The sequence below is a fragment of the Engystomops pustulosus genome, chromosome 4 (genome assembly GCF_040894005.1).
Source record: "Engystomops pustulosus chromosome 4, aEngPut4.maternal, whole genome shotgun sequence".
Classification (NCBI taxonomy): Eukaryota; Metazoa; Chordata; class Amphibia; order Anura; family Leptodactylidae; genus Engystomops; species Engystomops pustulosus.
The window spans coordinates 224066594-224083880 of NC_092414.1; the positions used below are offsets into that span (position 1 = coordinate 224066594).

The 17287-nt window shown below is 45.3% G+C and overlaps 1 protein-coding gene across 2 annotated transcripts in view; it reads right to left on the bottom strand.

The window, feature by feature from the left end:
- Window positions 1–1622: 1622 nt before the first annotated feature.
- Window positions 1623–17287, bottom strand: part of LOC140125822 (alpha-2,8-sialyltransferase 8F-like) — a 65867-nt gene continuing 50202 nt past the window's right edge. For both annotated transcript variants that reach the window (XM_072144691.1, XM_072144692.1), the window contains 4 exons: window positions 11621–11762; window positions 3689–3798; window positions 2840–2926; window positions 1623–2691 (listed from right to left, as the gene is read on the bottom strand). In XM_072144691.1, the coding sequence (XP_072000792.1) occupies window positions 2235–2691; window positions 2840–2926; window positions 3689–3798; window positions 11621–11762 (796 nt within the window). In that variant the 3' untranslated portion in view covers window positions 1623–2234. The remainder of the gene's footprint in view (window positions 2692–2839; window positions 2927–3688; window positions 3799–11620; window positions 11763–17287) is intronic.

Consider the following 17287-nt stretch of genomic DNA (forward strand, 5'->3'; position numbering starts at 1 on the left):
CTACACTACAGGACATGAAGCAGCCATGACCTACACTACAGGACATGCAGCAGCCATGACCTACACTACAGGACATGCAGCAGCCATGACCTACACTACAGGACATGCAGCAGCCTTGGCCTAAACTACAGGACATGAAGCAGCCATGACCTACACTACAGGACATGCAGCAGCCATGACCTACACTACAGGACATGCAGCAGCCTTGGCCTACACTACAGGACATGTAGCAGCCATGACCTACACTACAGGACATGCAGCAGCCATGGCCTACAGTACAGGACATGCAGCAGCCATGACCTACACTACAGGACATGCAGCAGCCATGGCCTACACTACAGGACATGTAGCAGCCATGGTCTACACTAAGGGACATGCAGCAGCCATGACCTACACTACAGGACATGCAGCAGCCATGACCTACACTACAGGACATGCAGCAGCCATGGCCTACACTACCGGACATGCAGCAGCCATGGCCTACACTACAGGACATGCAGCAGCCATGACCTACACTACAGGACATGCAGCAGCCATGGCCTACACTACAGGACATGAAGCAGCCATGACCTACACTACAGGACATGCAGCAGCCATGACCTACACTACAGGACATGCAGCAGCCATGGCCTACAGTACAGGACATGCAGCAGCCATGACCTACACTACAGGACATGCAGCAGCCATGGCCTACACTACAGGACATGTAGCAGCCATGGTCTACACTAAGGGACATGCAGCAGCCATGACCTACACTACAGGACATGCAGTAGTGAAATATATGAAAGTTCCACGTAGTGTAGATATAAGAGCTACTCATTCAGGAGTCGCACCACTTCAGAGAGCCTTATGGCCTGGTGGCAGCTCATTCCCATTCAAAAAATGTGGCCAAGTTGTAACACTAAGAGCAGCCACTATACACTATGTGAGCTATAAGGAGAGACACCTCCATTGTTCTTATAGAGCTACTCTTCATCCTGGCACATGGAGGATGACTCTGAACAAGGGACCACCCATCGATAACACCCTACAGCAGTGGTGGCGAACCTATGGCACGGGTGCCAGAGGTGGCACTCGGAGCCCTTTCTGCGGGCACTCAGGCCATCGCCCCAGGACAGAGTTCACCAAACACTAACTTTTCTTGTAGTCCCAGGCAACTTAAGAGATGCTGTTCTCAGCGTTATTTTAAAGTGACACATCATTGGCTGTTTTGAACTGTTTTGACAGAAGTGCATTATCTTTGGAGGTCATCCTGCTGGACCCACCACTCTTTTTGTACAGAGAGACCCTGGAGAGAAGCTACAAGAAATTCTTCTTTCAACTGTATTGGTGACCTCAGGGGGCCAATACGATTGAAAGATGTGGAGGAACAGGTAGCAATAAAGGTTACTGCTTAAAATTCCTTGCTGGCACTCCACAATAAATAAGTAGATTTTGGTTGTAGTTTGGGCACTCGGTCTCTAAAAGGTTCGCCATCACTGCCCTACAGGGTCTATGGATAGTTCTTTACACAACACCTTTACTTGTTAACTTCAGGTTTCTGTAGTCCATAATCTACATCTTGGAAAGGTAAGAAAATACTATAAAGATTTTAATTAAAAAATACAAAAAAAATTGCATGAATTTCATGAGAGTAATAACACTTTTCTTCCAGAGTTGTGTGAGCAGCCAAACAATCGGTAGGATTCCAAAAAGGTCTGTTTTTTCAAGTAACAGGAGACGGCAGCTTCTCAGTATAGGACCCGATCTGCCCTAATGTTACGTGCCTCTAGCTATAGCTCCATGTTACAATGGTCACCAGACTGCACGTCCTAGTCTTGGGCCTTGTGGTCCATCCCTGAAATACACGGACATTGATGTCTCCTCAACCGGGCTTGATTCCTGCCATAGCCTACGGATGATGGGAGTGAGCACTCCTCACCTCACCCCTCCCCTCTCCATAGGAATCTGAGTGTCTGCATCACAAATTGGACCAAAGATAGGACATTCTCTATCCTTTGCAGCGTGGCCACCAGACTTGCACGGGCCGAGTTGCAGAATACGCCCATTCAGATGAAGTCAATGGGGCCATGTGTTAGCCGTACAATGGTACAGTACGGCTGACACATGGCCAATAATTGACGTGAGTGTGCAAGGGACCTAAGGAAAATCTCCCACTCCAGTAATCCCTACATGTTTATAGTGCAACATGATACTAACCCCCACATTGGCAGCATTGGTTGTCGATACAATAATTAGCATTGTCCTAGTTTGAGCTCCAGAGCTCCCTGACTGTGCATCCGTAGGTATTGATAAAATTCATCAGACATAGAGTGGACAGGCTTAGGATGCACATTATCATAGTAATGGTGAGGGATTGGGATTCCTTCAAGATCATTAGGAAATGGCCAGAACCCGTAGAGTGTCACCTTCTGGCAAACCTCAAAGGCGGCACTAGCCACCATGAGACCCGAAGACATACGAAAAAACCTGAGGCCAATGCCTTTCCAGTAAGAAGAAAGCTTCTGGAGGTACTTTGGATTGAAGAACACCACCTTGCTGCTCATGTCAAAGTCTTCCAAAGTAACGAATGTGCGCATGGAGACATCTGTGTTCATAGAGTAGGAGAAGGCTGGTAAGAGAACCAAGGCTGAACCATAGGCCTTGACCATGTTGATGAAGGGCTTCCTGTGACTGAGGAGGCGTCCATACCTGTGCAACAAGATATATTAATAAGAATTACTCCGCATTCATACTACTTATACTTAGTGGAGGGGGGCTGAGTCCTAACCTAACGTTCTGGCCTGGTGCCCACCAAACGCATCTCTATAATTCAAAATCAGAAGCTCAAAGAACTTGCCTATCAATAATGATGCTTGGGTTTGCGGTGACAAGGTGCGTCTTGCTCCCGACATCCTTAGTCCAATTCAGTGGAGGAAAGTTTAATCTGAAACATAAATATGTAGGTGAAAAAACTAAATTTTAATGTCAAGGTCCTCTACTTTCTCTATCAGGCAATAAATAGGATAAAATCCCATAATTGCAGATAAAGGTGTCCGATCTGCTTGGGCCCAATAAAAATAATGATGAGAAGGTCCACATTTCATCAACCTCTTGGTAATAGATCCTCTAAATTCTATTGTCTACTGCTGGACCTCTAGGACCCTTTATTAGAGTTTAGGTACGAGACTGACCCTAGTGAATACCATGGAGGACATCTTTTTAGGCTAATGGAGAACGAAGCTAATGGAGCTATTAGTGGAATGTAACCAAGCGAAGAGTCATGGAGATAAGTTTGTGTAGTGGACTAGAGCAGCCTGTAGAGCAGTAGGGGACAAAGAAAATATCAAATGTCATGAGAGCAGACAGTGTGACCTCAACTGCAGCAATATTACTCCATGATACCATAGGTGGCACACACTGGACACCTCAAAAGGGGCAAACGGTGGGGAAACAAGCACGAATGGGGATGTTGGATGAGTGGATAGTTTGGGAATTGGCTTGGATGATACTGGAAACCTCATTGGTCCAGATTTTGCACTGCCTCTGCTGCGCCACAAAATTCTGCCTCTCAAAGGGCGTTCACTGAAAATGCGCATCACATTTATTACTGCGAATACACAGAATTACATTCACAGCAATATATTGTATGAACGGCTCCATTCTCTCTTCAACTTGAGGTTTTTGGAAATCATTAAAAGTTTCTTACCTAAACACAAAATCTGCTTTATCAATGTCGGCTCCACAGGAGCTGTTCCTCAAAATGCCACCATTACCAACCACAGCACAACGTCTGATGGGCTTAGAGAATGGAGACGTCTGTAATGAGATAGAAAAGGGAGTACAACAAAAACTATCACAGAGCGAGAGAGGGCACATCAGGGCATGTTTTGGGTTAAACTGGTAAAATGTAAAAAGAACATGTACTATTCACACAATGGCCCCTCCAGTCATGATCTGGTATGTCCAGGGGTGAGCTTTTACCTCCGATCCTGAGGTTCATGATTTACGAGTATAATGTAGCTCATTGTATCACATTAAGGAGACACCTACAGCACTGAGGCCAATTGGTTTATAGTAAATATAAAATCCTTTTGGACCCAAATACAGCAGTTAAAATAACTCCCTAAATCAGCTACTTAAAAATATTTTTGCACTCCAGAAGGAACATCAAGGACCTTTTTGAACATGTATAAATTGTCAAGCAATAAAGCCCCTAGTGGCAGAGAGTTCCACAGTCTCTAAGCTGTCACGGTTTAAAGAGCCTCCTCTCCTCTAGGTGTAGAGGATGCCCCCTGTCTGTGGTGATGGTAGAACCTCCTCTCCTCTAGGTGTAGAGGATGTCCCCTGTCTATGGTGATGGAAGAATCTCCACTCCTCTAGATGTAGAGGATGCTCCCTGTCTATGATGATGGTAGAACCTCCTCTCCTCTAGGTGTAGAGGATGTCCCCTGTCTATGGTGATGGTAGAACCTCCTCTCCTCTAGGTGTAGAGGATGCCCCCTGTCTATGGTGATGGTAGAACCTCCTCTCCTCTAGGTGTAGAGGATGCCCCCTGTCTATGGTGATGGTAGAACCACCTCTCCTCTATGTGTAGAGGATGTCCCCTGTCTATGGTGATGGTAGAACCTCCTCTTCTCTAGGTGCAGAGGATGCCTCCTGTCTATGTTGATGGTAGAACCTCCTCTCCTCTAGGTGTAGAGGATGCCTCCTGTCTATGGCGATGGTAGAACCTCCTCTCCTCTAGGTGTATAGGATGTCCCCTGTCTATGATGATGGTAGAGCCGCCTCACCTCTAGGTGTAGAGGATGCCCCCTGTCTATGGTGATGGTAGAACCTCCTCTCCTCTAGGTGTAGAGGATGTCCCCTGTCTATGTTGATGGTAGAACCTCCTCTCCTCTAGGTGTAGAGGATGCCCCCTGTCTATGGTGATGGTAGAACCTCCTCTCCTCTAGGTGTAGAGGATGTCCCCTGTCTATGGTGATGGTAGAACCTCCTCTCCTCTAGGTGTAGAGGATGCCCCCTGTCTATGGTGATGGTAGAACCTCCTCTCCTCTAGGTGTAGAGGATGCCCCCTGTCTATGGTGATGGTAGAACCACCTCTCCTCTATGTGCAGAGGATGTCCCCTGTCTATGGTGATGGTAGAACCTCCTCTTCTCTAGGTGCAGAGGATGCCTCCTGTCTATGATGATGGTAGAACCTCCTCTCCTCTAGGTGTAGAGGATGCCTCCTGTCTATGGCGATGGTAGAACCTCCTCTCCTCTAGGTGTATAGGATGTCCCCTGTCTATGATGATGGTAGAGCCGCCTCACCTCTAGGTGTAGAGGATGCCCCCTGTCTATGGTGATGGTAGAACCTCCTCTCCTCTAGGTGTAGAGGATGTCCCCTGTCTATGGTGATGGTAGAACCTCCACTAATCTAGGTGTAGAGGATGCCCCCTGCCTATGGTGAAGGTAGAACCCCCTCTCCTCTCGGTGTAGAAGATGCACCCTGTCTATGGTGATGGAAGAACTGCCTCTCCTCTATGTGTAGAGGATGTCCCCTGTCTATGGTGATGGTAGAACCTCCTCTCCTCTAGGTGTAGAGGATGCCCCCTGTCTATGGTGATGGTAGAACCTCCTCTCCTCTAGGTGTAGAGGATGCCCCCTATCTATGGGGATGGTAGAACCTCCTCTCCTCTAGGTGTAGAGGATGCCCTTGTCTATGGTGATGGTAGATCCTCCTCTCCTCTAGGTGTAGTGGATGCCCCCTGTCTACGGTGATGGTAGAGCCTCCTCTCCTCTAGGTGTAAAGGATTCCCTTTGTCTATGATGATGGTAGAACCTCCTCTCTTCTAGATGTAGAGGATGTCTCCTGTCTATGGGGATGGTAGAACCTCCTCTCTTCTAGGTGTAGAGGATGTCCCCTGTCTATGGTGATTGTAGAACCTCCTCTCCTCTAGGTGTAGAAGATGCCCCCTGTCTATGGGGATGATAGAACCTCCTCTCCTCTAGGTGTAGAGGATGTCCCCTGTCTGTGGTGATGGTAGAACCTCCTTTCCTCTAGGTGTAGAAAAAGCCTCTTGTCTATGGTGATGGTAGAACCTCCTCTCCTCTAGGTGTAGAGAAAGCCTCCTGTCTATGGTGATGGTAGAACCTCCTCTCCTCTAGGTGTAGAGGATGTCCCCTGTCTATGGTGATGGTAGAACCTCCTCTCCTCTAGGTGTAGAGGATTCCCCTTGTCCATGGTGATGGTAGAACCTCCTCTCCTCTAGGTGTAGAGGATGCCTCCTGTCTATGGTGATGGTATAACCTCCTCTCCTCTGGGTGTAGAGGATGTCCCCAGTCTATGGTTATGGTAGAACCTCCTCTTCTCTAGGTGTAGTGGATGCCCCCTGTCTATGGAGATGGTAGAACCTCCTCTCCTCTAGGTGTAGAGGATTCCCCTTGTCTATGGTGATGGTAGAACATCCTCTCCCCTAGGTGTAGATGATGCCCCCTGTCTATGGTGATGGTAGAACCTCTTCTCCTCTAGGTGTAGAGGATGCCCCCTGTCTATGGTGATGGTAGAACCTCCTCTCCTCTAGGTGTAGAGGATGCATCCTGTCTATGGAGATGGTAGAACCTCCTCTCCTCTAGGTGTAGAGGATTCCCCTTGTCTATGGTGATGGTAGAACCTCCTCTCCTCTAGGTGTAGAGGATGCCCCCTGTCTATGGTAATGGTAGAACCTCCTCTCCTCTAGGTGTAGAGGATGCTCACTGTCTATGGTGATGGTAGAACCTCCTCTCCTCTAGGTGTAGAGGATGTCCCCTGTCTGTGGTGATGGTAGAACCTCCTTTCCTCTAGGTGTAGAGAAAGCCTCCTGTCTATGGTGATGGTAGAACCTCCTCTCCTCTAGGTGTAGAGAAAGCCTCCTGTCTATGGTGATGGTAGAACCTCCTCTCCTCTAGGTGTAGAGGATGTCCCCTGTCTATGGTGATGGTAGAACCTCCTCTCCTCTAGGTGTAGAGGATTCCCCTTGTCTATGGTGATGGTAGAACCTCCTCTTCTCTAGGTGTAGAGGATGCCTCCTGTCTATGGTGATGGTAGAACCTCCTCGCTTCTAGGTGTAGAGGATGCCTCCTGTCTATGGAGATGGTAGAACCTCCTCTCCTCTAGGTGTAGAGGATGCCTCCTGTCTATGGTGATGGTAGAACCTCCTCTCTTCTAGGTGTAGAGGATGCCCCCTGTCTATGGTGATGGTGGAACCTCCTCTCCTCTAGGTGTAGAGGATTCCCCCTGTCTATGGTGATGGTAGAACCTCCTCTCCTCTAGGTGTAGAGGATTCCCCTTGTCTATGGTGATGGTAGAATCTCCTCTCCTCTAGGTGTAGAGGATTCCCCTTGTCTATGGTGATGGTAGAACCTCCTCTCCTCTAGGTGTAGAGGATGCCCCCTGTCTATGGTGATGGTAGAACCTCCTCTCCTCTAGGTGTAGAGAATGCCCTCTGTCTATGGTGATGGTAGAACCTCCTCTCCTCTACGTGTAGAAGATGTCCCCTGTCTATGGTGATGGTGGAACCTCCTCTCCTCTAGGTGTAGAGGATTCCCCCTGTCTATGGTGATGGTAGAACCTCCTCTCCTCTAGGTGTAGAGGATGTCCCCTGTCTATGGTGATGGTGGAACCTCCTCTCCTCTAGGTGTAGAGAATGCCCTCTGTCTATGGTGATGGAAGAATCTCCTCTCCTCTAGGTGTAGAGGATGCCCCCTGTCTATGGTGATGGTAGAACCTCCTCTCCTCTAGGTGTAGAGGATGCCCTCTGTCTATGGTGATGGTAGAACCTCCTCTCCTCTAGGTGTAGAGAATGCCCTCTGTCTATGGTGATGGTAGAACCTCCTCTCCTTTAGGTGTAGAGGATGCCCTCTGTCTATGGTGATGGTAGAACCTCCTCTCCTCTAGGTGTAGAGGATGCCCCTGTCTATGGTGATGATAGAACCTCCTCTCCTCTAGGTGTAGAGGATGCCCCCTGTCTATGGTGATGGTAGAACCTCCTCTACTCTAGGTGTAGAGAATGCCCCCTGATTATGGTGATGGTAGAACCTCCTCTCCTCTAGGTGTAGAGGATTCCTCTTGTCTATGGTGATGGTAGAACCTCCTCTCCTCTAGGTGTAGAGGATGCCCCCTGTCTATGGTGATGGTAGAACCTCTTCTCCTCTAGGTGTAGAGGATGCCCCCTGTCTATGGTGATGGTAGAACCTCCTCTCCTCTAGGTGTAGAGGATGCATCCTGTCTATGGTGATGGTAGAACCTCCTCTCCTCTAGGTGTAGAGGATTCCCCTTGTCTATGGTGATGGTAGAACCTCCTCTCCTCTAGGTGTAGAGGATGCCCCCTGTCTATGGTAATGGTAGAACCTCCTCTCCTCTAGGTGTAGAGGATGCTCACTGTCTATGGTGATGGTAGAACCTCCTCTCCTCTAGGTGTAGAGGATGTCCCCTGTCTGTGGTGATGGTAGAACCTCCTTTCCTCTAGGTGTAGAGAAAGCCTCCTGTCTATGCTGATGGTAGAACCTCCTCTCCTCTAGGTGTAGAGAAAGCCTCCTGTCTATGGTGATGGTAGAACCTCCTCTCCTCTAGGTGTAGAGGATGTCCCCTGTCTATGGTGATGGTAGAACCTCCTCTCCTCTAGGTGTAGAGGATTCCCCTTGTCTATGGTGATGGTAGAACCTTCTCTTCTCTAGGTGTAGAGGATGCCTCCTGTCTATGGTGATGGTAGAACCTCCTCTCTTCTAGGTGTAGAGGATGCCTCCTGTCTATGGAGATGGTAGAACCTCCTCTCCTCTAGGTGTAGAGGATGCCTCCTGTCTATGGTGATGGTAGAACCTCCTCTCTTCTAGGTGTAGAGGATGCCCCCTGTCTATGGTGATGGTGGAACCTCCTCTCCTCTAGGTGTAGAGGATTCCCCCTGTCTATGGTGATGGTAGAACCTCCTCTCCTCTAGGTGTAGAGGATTCCCCTTGTCTATGGTGATGGTAGAATCTCCTCTCCTCTAGGTGTAGAGGATTCCCCTTGTCTATGGTGATGGTAGAACCTCCTCTCCTCTAGGTGTAGAGGATGCCCCCTGTCTATGGTGATGGTAGAACCTCCTCTCCTCTAGGTGTAGAGAATGCCCTCTGTCTATGGTGATGGTAGAACCTCCTCTCCTCTACGTGTAGAAGATGTCCCCTGTCTATGGTGATGGTGGAACCTCCTCTCCTCTAGGTGTAGAGGATTCCCCCTGTCTATGGTGATGGTAGAACCTCCTCTCCTCTAGGTGTAGAGGATGTCCCCTGTCTATGGTGATGGTAGAACCTCCTCTCCTCTAGGTGTAGAGGATGCCCCCTGTCTATGGTGATGGTAGAACCTCCTCTCCTCTAGGTGTAGAGGATGCCCCCTGTCTATGGTGATGGTAGAACCTCCTCTCCTCTAGGTGTAGAGGATGCCCTCTGTCTATGGTGATGGTAGAACCTCCTCTCCTCTAGGTGTAGAGAATGCCCTCTGTCTATGGTGATGGTAGAACCTCCTCTCCTCTAGGTGTAGAGGATGCCCTCTGTCTATGGTGATGGTAGAACCTCCTCTCCTCTAGGTGTAGAGGATGCCCCTGTCTATGGTGATGATAGAACCTCCTCTCCTCTAGGTGTAGAGGATGCCCCCTGTCTATGGTGATGGTAGAACCTCCTCTACTCTAGGTGTAGAGAATGCCCCCTGATTATGGTGATGGTAGAACCTCCTCTCCTCTAGGTGTAGAGGATTCCTCTTGTCTATGGTGATGGTAGAACCTCCTCTCCTCTAGGTGTAGAGGATGCCCCCTGTCTATGGTGATGGTAGAACCTCCTCTCCTCTAGGTGTAGAGGATACCCCCTGTCTATGGTGATGGTAGAACCTCCTCTCCTCTAGGTGTAGAGGATGCCCCCTGTCTATGGTGATGGTAGAACCTCCTCTCCTCTAGGTGTAGGGGATGCCCCCTGTCCATGGAGATGGTAGACCCTCCTCTAGGTGTAGAGGATGTTCCATGTCTGTAGTGTTGGTGTTACGTGTTTGTAATCTGTCATTGTATTCTAGTCCCCCCATTCCCTGATAATCTTGCTTGCTCTCCTCTGCACCCGTTCCACTTCTACTATATCCTTCTTATATGCTTGTGCCCTAAACTGAACACATATATGACAGTGCTGTTAAGGATGTTTAAAGAGGGCTCACAAAGCATATATTGCGCAATTGCATCCTGCTCTCTGCGGTGTATATATATATATATAACATGTGGCTGGAGCTGTGGCCGGTGACAGATCCACAGACATTATACACAGAAGTGCACCGGCCGGCGCTGTCAATAGGCACGGCGAGGCCACATCGCGGAGAGCCGATAGTGATTGCACAACATATACCGGCGGCTTCCCCTACAGGTCTCGACTAACAGCGGGGTGAAACAGAGGGGCGCGGTGGAGGAGTGCTGGGGGAGTGTCTGCCAGACCATAAAGAGGAGCGCCGCCCCCCTCATGAATAAACCCAACTGCCAGTGCAGGAGATACGTGGTTCCAACCTCTAATGTGGTAAGAGGTCAGATCTTTTAGGAACAACATAAATTTTAAAAAATTTAGCATATATAGAAAGGGTCTGGGGAGAGGATTTGGTGGGGGGGTTGTTTGGTGGGGGGGTCTTTTTGGGGGTGACAGCTTCTCTTTAAATATTAAAATAATTATTCCCTTCAGTGAATCAAACACCTCCCAAATGTCCAAAACTCCACGAATAAAAGATTTAATAAAAAGTGATTAAAACTCATCTCGCTAAAAATTACTTGTTACACGGCTCCTCCGTACACCGGGGTATAAAATGTTATTATTATTATTATTATTATTATTATTATTGTTATTTTTATTATGTTATCAGAATATGTGAAAACTAAGAATTTGTTTGTTCTAAAAGTTATATTTTTTAAAAATTCTTTCAAAACATTATAAATCTATATAAATTTGGTAAATTTGGTATCATCGTGATAGGACTGACCCGCAGGATAATCTAGAGATGTGACTTGGAGTAAAGGCGTAAAAACAGCCCACAAGGAAAGGCGCTAAAGTGTTTTTTGATAGCAGTTGGAATTTTTTCCCAGCTGACAAGTCCTGTACACTGCGTTGTATATCAAATACCGTCACTAGGGAGGACAATGTGCTATGCCGAAAACAAGCCTCATACAGCTCTGTACACACAAAAATTAAAAAAGTTATAGAATTTTAAAGAGGGGAGAAAACAAATGGAGATGCAAAAAAAAAAAGGAAACAGAGCATTAGTATGAATGGGTTAAACTTCGTTAACCATTTCTCTGACAGCCACTAATCGCATTGTAATGTTCTACTATTATATTATTTTACTAGTAATTATTTGTATTATATTCTGTATTGATTACTTTACAGAGCAGAGTATTATCTGCAAATATTGAAACTCTACTGTGTAAACCCTCTATGAGAATATTGATAAAAATGTCAGTGAGGTCATTGGGACAGAATGTAAAGGATCAGTAAATGCAAAAATAAATCAAATAAATAAGTCACAGGAACAAAGTCTAGGGTGTGTTCTGTACATTAACTATGTTGTCCTACTCCTGCTGACCGCAGCATAGAAGGGGTTATGTTCGCATGATGTATGTAATATTACCTTTGGGAACATGTGGAGGAGATCCTCTGTGACATTTCTGCTTCTTATCTCTGCGTCATACTGAATGATGTGTCCTATCGGACTGTTCTCCTGGGTCAGCACCAGTGTATGAGAGGCATTGCAGCACGCCATAAACTGTGACCTGGGGGGAGAGTACACAAGAGATGTAGATAGGTGGAGGACGGTGACAGATGGATACGGTAGTACATCGGATACTGCACATGAGCGCTCAGCATTGTACTAACCCGCTATAAGTTATCATTCACCTATGTACCAGGAGGTGGCGATATTATAGGTTTAGCTATATGCTTCTAGATCATTCTTTTGGGCGTGACCGTAACATCTGGCTGTTCGGGCTTTGCCCCTAATGTACGGGATGTTCTGCAATAATTTGTACTTGGTTTGCCTTCTGTCTTGCACTAGTCTGAACACTGCCTTATTCCACCCCCTGCATTCCACCGGTCTGTCTCCTGCTGACTTCTAATGGTCAAATGCCAATGTGAATTATAGGATCTCCCTATAGTTTTCTATATGAAAGGCAGAACCTGATCACCTCTGTCTCCCATTTCCAGGGCAATTTCTTATCTTCCAGGAATTACCCCTTAGTATTTGCCCTCTACTGCTCGATTCTAGTATTGCAGCTGTTATTGCCATCTGCCTGAGGGAAAGCTCCTCACCAGGTGGGGCAGATCTTCCATGAAGGATAAGCGACTTCTGCCTCATCTACACCAACTACATCACCTTCCTGACACCTGGCAAGTATCTTCCGCAGGGACTAGAGGATGTGCTTGTTACCCACAAGTGCCCCTTACATACTCACGTATGGGCTTCATCCTCACTGACACGGCCCCACATTTCTCTTTTATCAAGGCATATCCTTAAATATTCAAATTGACTCTTCCAAGATCCTCCCTAGTGATTAAGAATCTACTGTTGGATCGACATGGGTGGCTCATTACAGGTCCACTGATTTATCCAGCCTCTAGGCATAAGCCCCGGGGCCCCCACCACTTTTCAGAATAATGAGGCCTCCCCCAAAGCTGCTGGTCCAGACTTATCAGCCGGGGCACAGCGGGATAGAGCAGGTGGGCACTGTCCGATCAGTTCTGCTGTAAGGAGGTTCTGGTGAATAACTTGCAGGACTGAGCTCATTGCGTCTGCAGATATTAGAACATGTAAGTTACATAAATGGCGCGTTTATACGTGTAGTAATCGGTGATTACAATGTGCTCGATCCTGATAACATGTTACACGCATAACAGACGAGCTGATACCTTATGTTGTACCTGAGGATTTCCGGCATCTTGGAATGTACATCTCCCTCTGCCTGATGTAATCTCACACAGTGGGAGGAGGAGCTTCTCCTGCACAGTGTGACAGCCCGTGAAGCTACAGCACAAGGGGGTTCTAGTTACACTCCCAGAGATCTTTAGCGCATGAGAATAATTTCAACAGTTGATTTTTCAAAAGAATGAGACCAAATATAAGAGGATGACCCCCATCACTCAGCATTCATCTATAGGTAAGTGCCCCTGGTTTATCAGGATGGATTTTGATGAAATATTTCCTTCAATATTATCAAAATTATTATTAGAGTGATTATCTTAATTTGATGTGGATTTCTCTCTAGATCCTAACTATATATTTTGCTTATTGGGCGGTGTTATTACAGTAGCTGTATGTCGGGTACGTAGGGGTGGTATTATTACAGTAACTGTATGTTGGGTACATAGGGGCAGTATTATTACAGTAACTGTATGTTGGGTACATAGAAGCGGTATTATTACAGTAACTGTATGTTGGGTACATAGGGGCGGTATTATTACAGTAACTGTATGTTGGGTACATAGGGGCGGTATTATTACAGTATCTGTATGTTGGGTACATAGAAGCAGTATTATTACAGTAACTGTATGTTGGGTACATAGGGGCAGTATTATTACAGTAACTGTATGTTGGGTACATAGGGGCAGTATTATTACAGTAACTGTATGTTGGGTACATAGAAGCGGTATTATTACAGTAACTGTATGTTGGGTACATAGGGGCAGTATTATTACAGTAACTGTATGTTGGGTACATAGGGGCAGTATTATTACAGTAACTGTATGTTGGGTACATAGGGGCGGTATTATTACAGTAGCTGTATGTTGGGTACATAGGGGCGGTATTATTACAGTAACTGTATGTTGGGTACATAGGGGCGGTTTTATTACAGTATCTGTATATTGGGTACATAGAAGCGGTATTATTACAGTAACTGTATGTTTGGTACATAGGGGCAGTATTATTACAGTAACTATATGTTGGGTACATAGGGGCAGTATTATTACAGTAACTGTATGTTGGGTACATAGGGGTGGTATTATTACAGTAACTGTATGTTGGGTACATAGGGGCAGTATTATTACAGTAACTGTATGTTGGGTACATAGGGCGGTATTATTACAGTAACTGAATGTTGGGTACATAGGGGCGGTATTATTACAGTAACTGTATGTTGGGTACATAGGGGCGGTATTATTACAGTAACTGTATGTTGGGTACCTAGGAGCGGTATTATTACAGTAACTATATGTTGGGTACATAGGGGCGGTATTATTACAGTAACTGTATGTTGGGTACATAGAAGCGGTATTATTACAGTAACTGTATGTTGGGTACATAGGGGCGGTATTATTACAGTAACTGTATGTTGGGTACATAGGGGCGGTATTATTACAGTATCTGTATGTTGGGTACATAGAAGCAGTATTATTACAGTAACTGTATGTTGGGTACATAGGGGCAGTATTATTACAGTAACTGTATGTTGGGTACATAGGGGCAGTATTATTACAGTAACTGTATGTTGGGTACATAGAAGCGGTATTATTACAGTAACTGTATGTTGGGTACATAGGGGCAGTATTATTACAGTAACTGTATGTTGGGTACATAGGGGCAGTATTATTACAGTAACTGTATGTTGGGTACATAGGGGCGGTATTATTACAGTAGCTGTATGTTGGGTACATAGGGGCGGTATTATTACAGTAACTGTATGTTGGGTACATAGGGGCGGTTTTATTACAGTATCTGTATATTGGGTACATAGAAGCGGTATTATTACAGTAACTGTATGTTTGGTACATAGGGGCAGTATTATTACAGTAACTATATGTTGGGTACATAGGGGCAGTATTATTACAGTAACTGTATGTTGGGTACATAGGGGTGGTATTATTACAGTAACTGTATGTTGGGTACATAGGGGCAGTATTATTACAGTAACTGTATGTTGGGTACATAGGGCGGTATTATTACAGTAACTGAATGTTGGGTACATAGGGGCGGTATTATTACAGTAACTGTATGTTGGGTACATAGGGGCGGTATTATTACAGTAACTGTATGTTGGGTACCTAGGAGCGGTATTATTACAGTAACTATATGTTGGGTACATAGGGGCGGTTTTATTACAGTATCTGTATGTTGGGTACATAGGGGCGGTATTAATACAGTAACTGTATGTTGGGTACCTAGGAGCGGTATTATTACAGTAACTGTATGTTGGGTACATAGGGGCAGTATTATTACAGTAACTGTATGTTGGGTACATAGGGGCGGTATTATTACAGTAACTGTATGTTGGGTACCTAGGAGCGGTATTATTACAGTAACTATATGTTAGGTACATAGGGGCGGTATTATTACAGTAACTGTATATTGGGTACCTAGGAGCGGTATTATTACAGTAACTGTATGTTGGGTACATAGGGGCAGTATTATTACAGTAACTGTATGTTGGGTACATAGGGGCGGTATTATTACAGTAACTGTATGTTGGGTACATAGGGGCGGTATTATTACAGTAACTGTATGGTGGGTACATAGGGGCGGTATTATTACAGTAACTGTATGTTGGGTACCTAGGAGCGGTATTATTACAGTAACTGTATGTTGGGTACATAGAAGCGGTATTATTACAGTAACTGTATGTTGGGTACATAGAAGCGGTATTATTACAGTAAATGTATGATGGGTACATAGGGGCGGTATTATTACAATGACTGTATGTTGGGTATATAAGAGCGGTATTATTACAGTATCTGTGTGTTGTGCACTTAGGGGCGGTATTATTATAGTAACTGTATGTTGGGTACATAGGGCGGTATAATTACAGTAACTGTATGTTGGGTACATAGGGGCAGTATTATTACAGTAACTGTATGTTGGGTACATAGGGGCGGTATTATTACAGTAACTGTATGTTGGGTACATAGAAGCGGGATTATTACAATAACTGTATGTTGGGTACATAGGGGCGGTATTATTACAGTAACTGTATGTTGGGTATATAAGAGCGGTATTATTACAGTATCTGTGTGTTGGGCACATAGGGGCGGTATTATTACAGTAACTGTATGTTGGGTACATAGGGCGGTATTATTACAGTAACTGTATGTTGGGTACATAGGGGCAGTATTATTACAGTAACTGTATGTTGGGTACATAGGGGCGGTATTATTACAGTAACTGTATGTTGGGTATATAAGAGCGGTATTATTACAGTATCTGTGTGTTGGGCACATAGGGGCGGTATTATTACAGTAACTGTATGTTGGGTACATAGGGGCGGTATTATTACAGTAACTGTATGTTGGGTACAAAGGGGCAGTATTATTACAGTAACTGTATGTTGGGTACATAGGGGCGGTATTATTACAGTAACTGTATGTTGGGTACATAGTAGCGGTATTATTACAATAACTGTATGTTGGGTACATAGAAGCAGTATTATTACAGTAACTGTATGTTTGGTACATAGAAGCGGTATTATTACAATAACTGTATGTTGGGTACATAGAAGCGGTATTATTACAGTAAATGTATGTTGGGTACATACAAGCGGTATTATTACAGTAACTGTATGTTGGGTACATACAAGCGGTATTATTACAATAACTGTATGTTGGGTACATAGGGCGGTATTATTACAGTAACTGTACGTTAGGCACATAGGGCGGTATTATTACAGTAAATGTATGTTGGGTACATAGGGGCGGTATTATTACAGTAACTGTATGTTGGGTACATAGGGGTGGTATTATTACAGTAAATGTATGTTGGGTACATAGGGGCGGTATTATTACAGTAACTGTATGTTGGGTTCATAGGGGCGGTATTATTACAGTAACTGTATGTTGGGTACATAGGGGCGGTATTATTACAGTAACTGTATGTTGGGTACATAGGTGCGTTATTTTTACAGTAACTGTGTGTTGGGTACATAGGGGCGGTATTATTACAGTAACTGTATGTTGGGTACATAGGAGCGGTATTGTTACAGTAACTGTATGTTGGGTACATAGGGGCGGTATTATTACAGTAACTGTATGTTGGGTACATAGGTGCGTTATTTTTACAGTAACTGTGTGTTGGGTACATAGGGGCGGTATTATTAAAGTAACTGTATGTTGGGTATATAAGAGCAGTATTATTACAGTAATTGTATGTTGGGTACATAGGGGAGTTATTATTACAGTAACTGTATGTTGGGTACATAGGGGCAGCATTATTACAGTTACTATATGTTTGGCAAATAGGGGCAGTATTGTTACAGTAACTGTATGTTGGGTACATAGGAACGGTATTATTACAGTTACTATATGTCTGGCACATAGG